Source organism: Mesocricetus auratus, unplaced genomic scaffold (assembly GCF_017639785.1).
Source record: "Mesocricetus auratus isolate SY011 unplaced genomic scaffold, BCM_Maur_2.0 Super-Scaffold_100033, whole genome shotgun sequence".
In the NCBI taxonomy this organism is placed as follows: Eukaryota; Metazoa; Chordata; class Mammalia; order Rodentia; family Cricetidae; genus Mesocricetus; species Mesocricetus auratus.
Window position 1 is genome coordinate 12,397,188 of NW_024429213.1, and position 2,808 is coordinate 12,399,995.

Sequence of the window (2,808 nt, forward strand, 5' to 3'; positions counted from 1 at the left end):
AACGTGGTTCTTTCTATTTTTATTTAAGAAAATATTAACTAATGGATCTAGGAGAATCAGGTATGAAGTTTGGCATTATAGTGTTTTTGTGTCTGATTGCAACACTGACATTAAACGATACAAGGAATAATGCCTCATTTATTTACAAATTTTGAAGCTCAAAAGTTAAAACTGAAACTAAGGTAGAAACACTGACTCATCCAATGAGTGAAAGAAAGATCAGACATCCCAGTTCTGGGAGTAGTCATGGACTGATAATCTGCCTTGTTTATAAGCACATATGAATAAGAGGAATCAAGATAAATTCATCACCGGAAGGGTGTGCAAACCACAAACCAAACTGGGTATGTTTCAATATCTAGCAATACCTAGGATATTTGCTGCTGAGCCCTTAGCAGTGAAACAGAATTTGGAGTCTATCACTGAATAATGCCTGATCTAACATCCTGGTTTTTCATTTTAGTTATCCTTCCCTCATATAATCCATCCCCACCAGCAGATCCAGGGAGACCAGGGGACCAGCTCTTCTGGAGGGAGCAGGTACAACAGGCCCTGCATCCGGGCCTGTGTTCCAGTGCCTGGGGATCACCTGGGAACTGCACAGGGCTTCCAATCCCAGCGGGAGCAAAGCACCCCAGACTCCAGTTCCTCTCTCCCACCAATGAGACAAAGAAACCAGCAGATCCAAGAGAACAGGGAAACAGCTGTTCCGGAGGAACCAATTAAACCTGGCCCTGCATCCGGGCCTGCGTTCCAGCACCTGGGGATTGCCTGGAAACAACAACACAAATTGCACAAACCCTACAAACTAATGGAAATTGAACAATGCACAATTGCACCATTCCAGGGTCAATGGAGAAATAAAAAAAGAAATGAAAGATTTCCTAGATTTCAATGAGAATGAAGACACAACATACCCAAACTTATGGGACACTTTGAAAGCTGTGCTAAGAGGCAAGTTCATAGCAATAAGCACTCTCACCCTGAAATCTTGGGGGAGGGTCTAGGCCCTGCCCTGGATGAAATGACAAACTTTGGACACCCCAAAGGAGCCCCTCACCATCCCAGTGGAGATGAGGGGATGTTGGGGTGATTGGGGGGAGGGCACGGCAGGAGGGGAGGGAAAGGGTGAGGGACCTGGAAAAGACTTGTGAAGCAACCCTGTTTCTAATTTAAATTTAAATTTAAAAATGAACAATAAAAAAGAAAAAAAATCCATCCCAACAACAACATCCCTTCTCTCCACTCCTCCCAGTTTCCCTGCCTCCCCTCTCCCCCACATCCACTGCTTGTTTTAATCCCTGCCCCGTCTCAGTCCTACTTTGATCCCTGGTACTTCACTTGCTTACACTAAGCACAGACACCAGGGTTCTGACCACACTCCCCGTCACACCCCATCATATCTTACCACCTATGCGCACATGATTTATAAAGAATGCTACTTCTGGGGCTCTTGGATCAGCTTTCCCTTCCACCCTTTGGAGATTTGGGGCTGTAAGAGGATGGCCAGGGGTGGGTGATGAGAATCCTGGTCTTAGACCTCCATGGAATAGGCCCTTATTCTTGGGAAGTAAGGGGAAGTAAACATAAATAAACTAGTCACTTTATTTGATTGAAATCAAATGACTTTATTGGAAACAGTGGTAAAGGGGAAGGAAAAACCAGTGAACTTGCTGGAAGGGCAATGTAGGTGTCCATTCTGGTAGCCTGGAGAGGAATAATTTAGAATTATTATACTTCGTTCAGCTCAGCTCTCTTTGTTGCCAGCCAGGGTAAGTTTTCCAAATAGATTTTCAACCATGCCGTCATCTGGAGACCCCATCTGGCGCATGTTGGTCACGTAGCCACTTATCACCTTGAGGATCTCAATTTGCTTGTTCAGAAAATGGTTCTTCAGGAAGCTGCATAGATGGGCATCGCTCTTGCTAGCGGCTAGCAGCTGCAGGCCCACAAGGCTTTGGTTGGTGGTCAGCTCCAGTCGAAGGGCATACTCCATGGCTTTAAGGCCGCTGATCCAATCAACACGGACTGGCTTGCTGACAGAGCCGAGTGAGATGCGGCCACCACGCTGGTTTTGCAGTTCCAGGAACATCTCGGCGTGCGCAGAACACTCGTGCGACTTGTTCAGGAAGAAGCTTGCCAAGTTCTCCTGAGCCACATCTTCACGATCAAAGTAGAAGGCCATGGACAGGTAGACATAGGAGTTACACAGCTGCAGCTGGACAAGACGGTTAACAGCGGCCTCGCAGTCGAAGTGGTAGTTGTGACGCACGTGAGATGGTGGCGAGACCAAGGGTGGTGCCAAGACCATGGGTGGTGCCATAAACACCAATGGATAGGCAGGCGTAGCCCTTGAGGAGCGGAGTGGGCAGCGGTTGCGCTGGCGACGACGAGACTTTCGCAGAAAACCCATGGTGAACGATAGATCCACCCGCAAGCTTGGGCTCCTGGCTGAACTAGCGGCAGAATCACAGAGAGTGATAATGGAGGCTCAGAACCGTTATGAGGCGTTAGAACGTGAGATCTAAGCTCCATAGCAACCCACGTGACTGCACTGATCATCTCACGTATACAGTATTCGAAAACATATTAATAAAGTACTAATATTTTAACAAATCACCCCATTTCTTTAAGCAAGCTATGTGAACACTGTTTACATGTGATTGTTTTGTTGATGAGGTGCTTTTCATGATTCCAGCAGTTAGTTATGTTTAACATCCTAGAGTTTTGTTTTAGTGACAGCTCTTCTCAGTGACTCCAATGTGCATACCAATGACATCCTTCAGTCTAATTTGTTAGATAATAGGA

General features: G+C 46.2%; 1 protein-coding gene across 1 annotated transcript; it reads right to left on the reverse strand.

The window, feature by feature from the left end:
* Positions 1-1,612: 1,612 nt before the first annotated feature.
* LOC121135253 (ferritin heavy chain-like) lies at positions 1,613-2,517 on the reverse strand. The gene has a single exon (XM_040733768.1). The coding sequence runs from the start codon at positions 2,411-2,413 to the stop codon at positions 1,748-1,750; it is 666 nt and encodes a 221-aa protein (XP_040589702.1). The 5' UTR covers positions 2,414-2,517; the 3' UTR covers positions 1,613-1,747.
* Between the last annotated feature and the right edge of the window lie 291 nt (positions 2,518-2,808).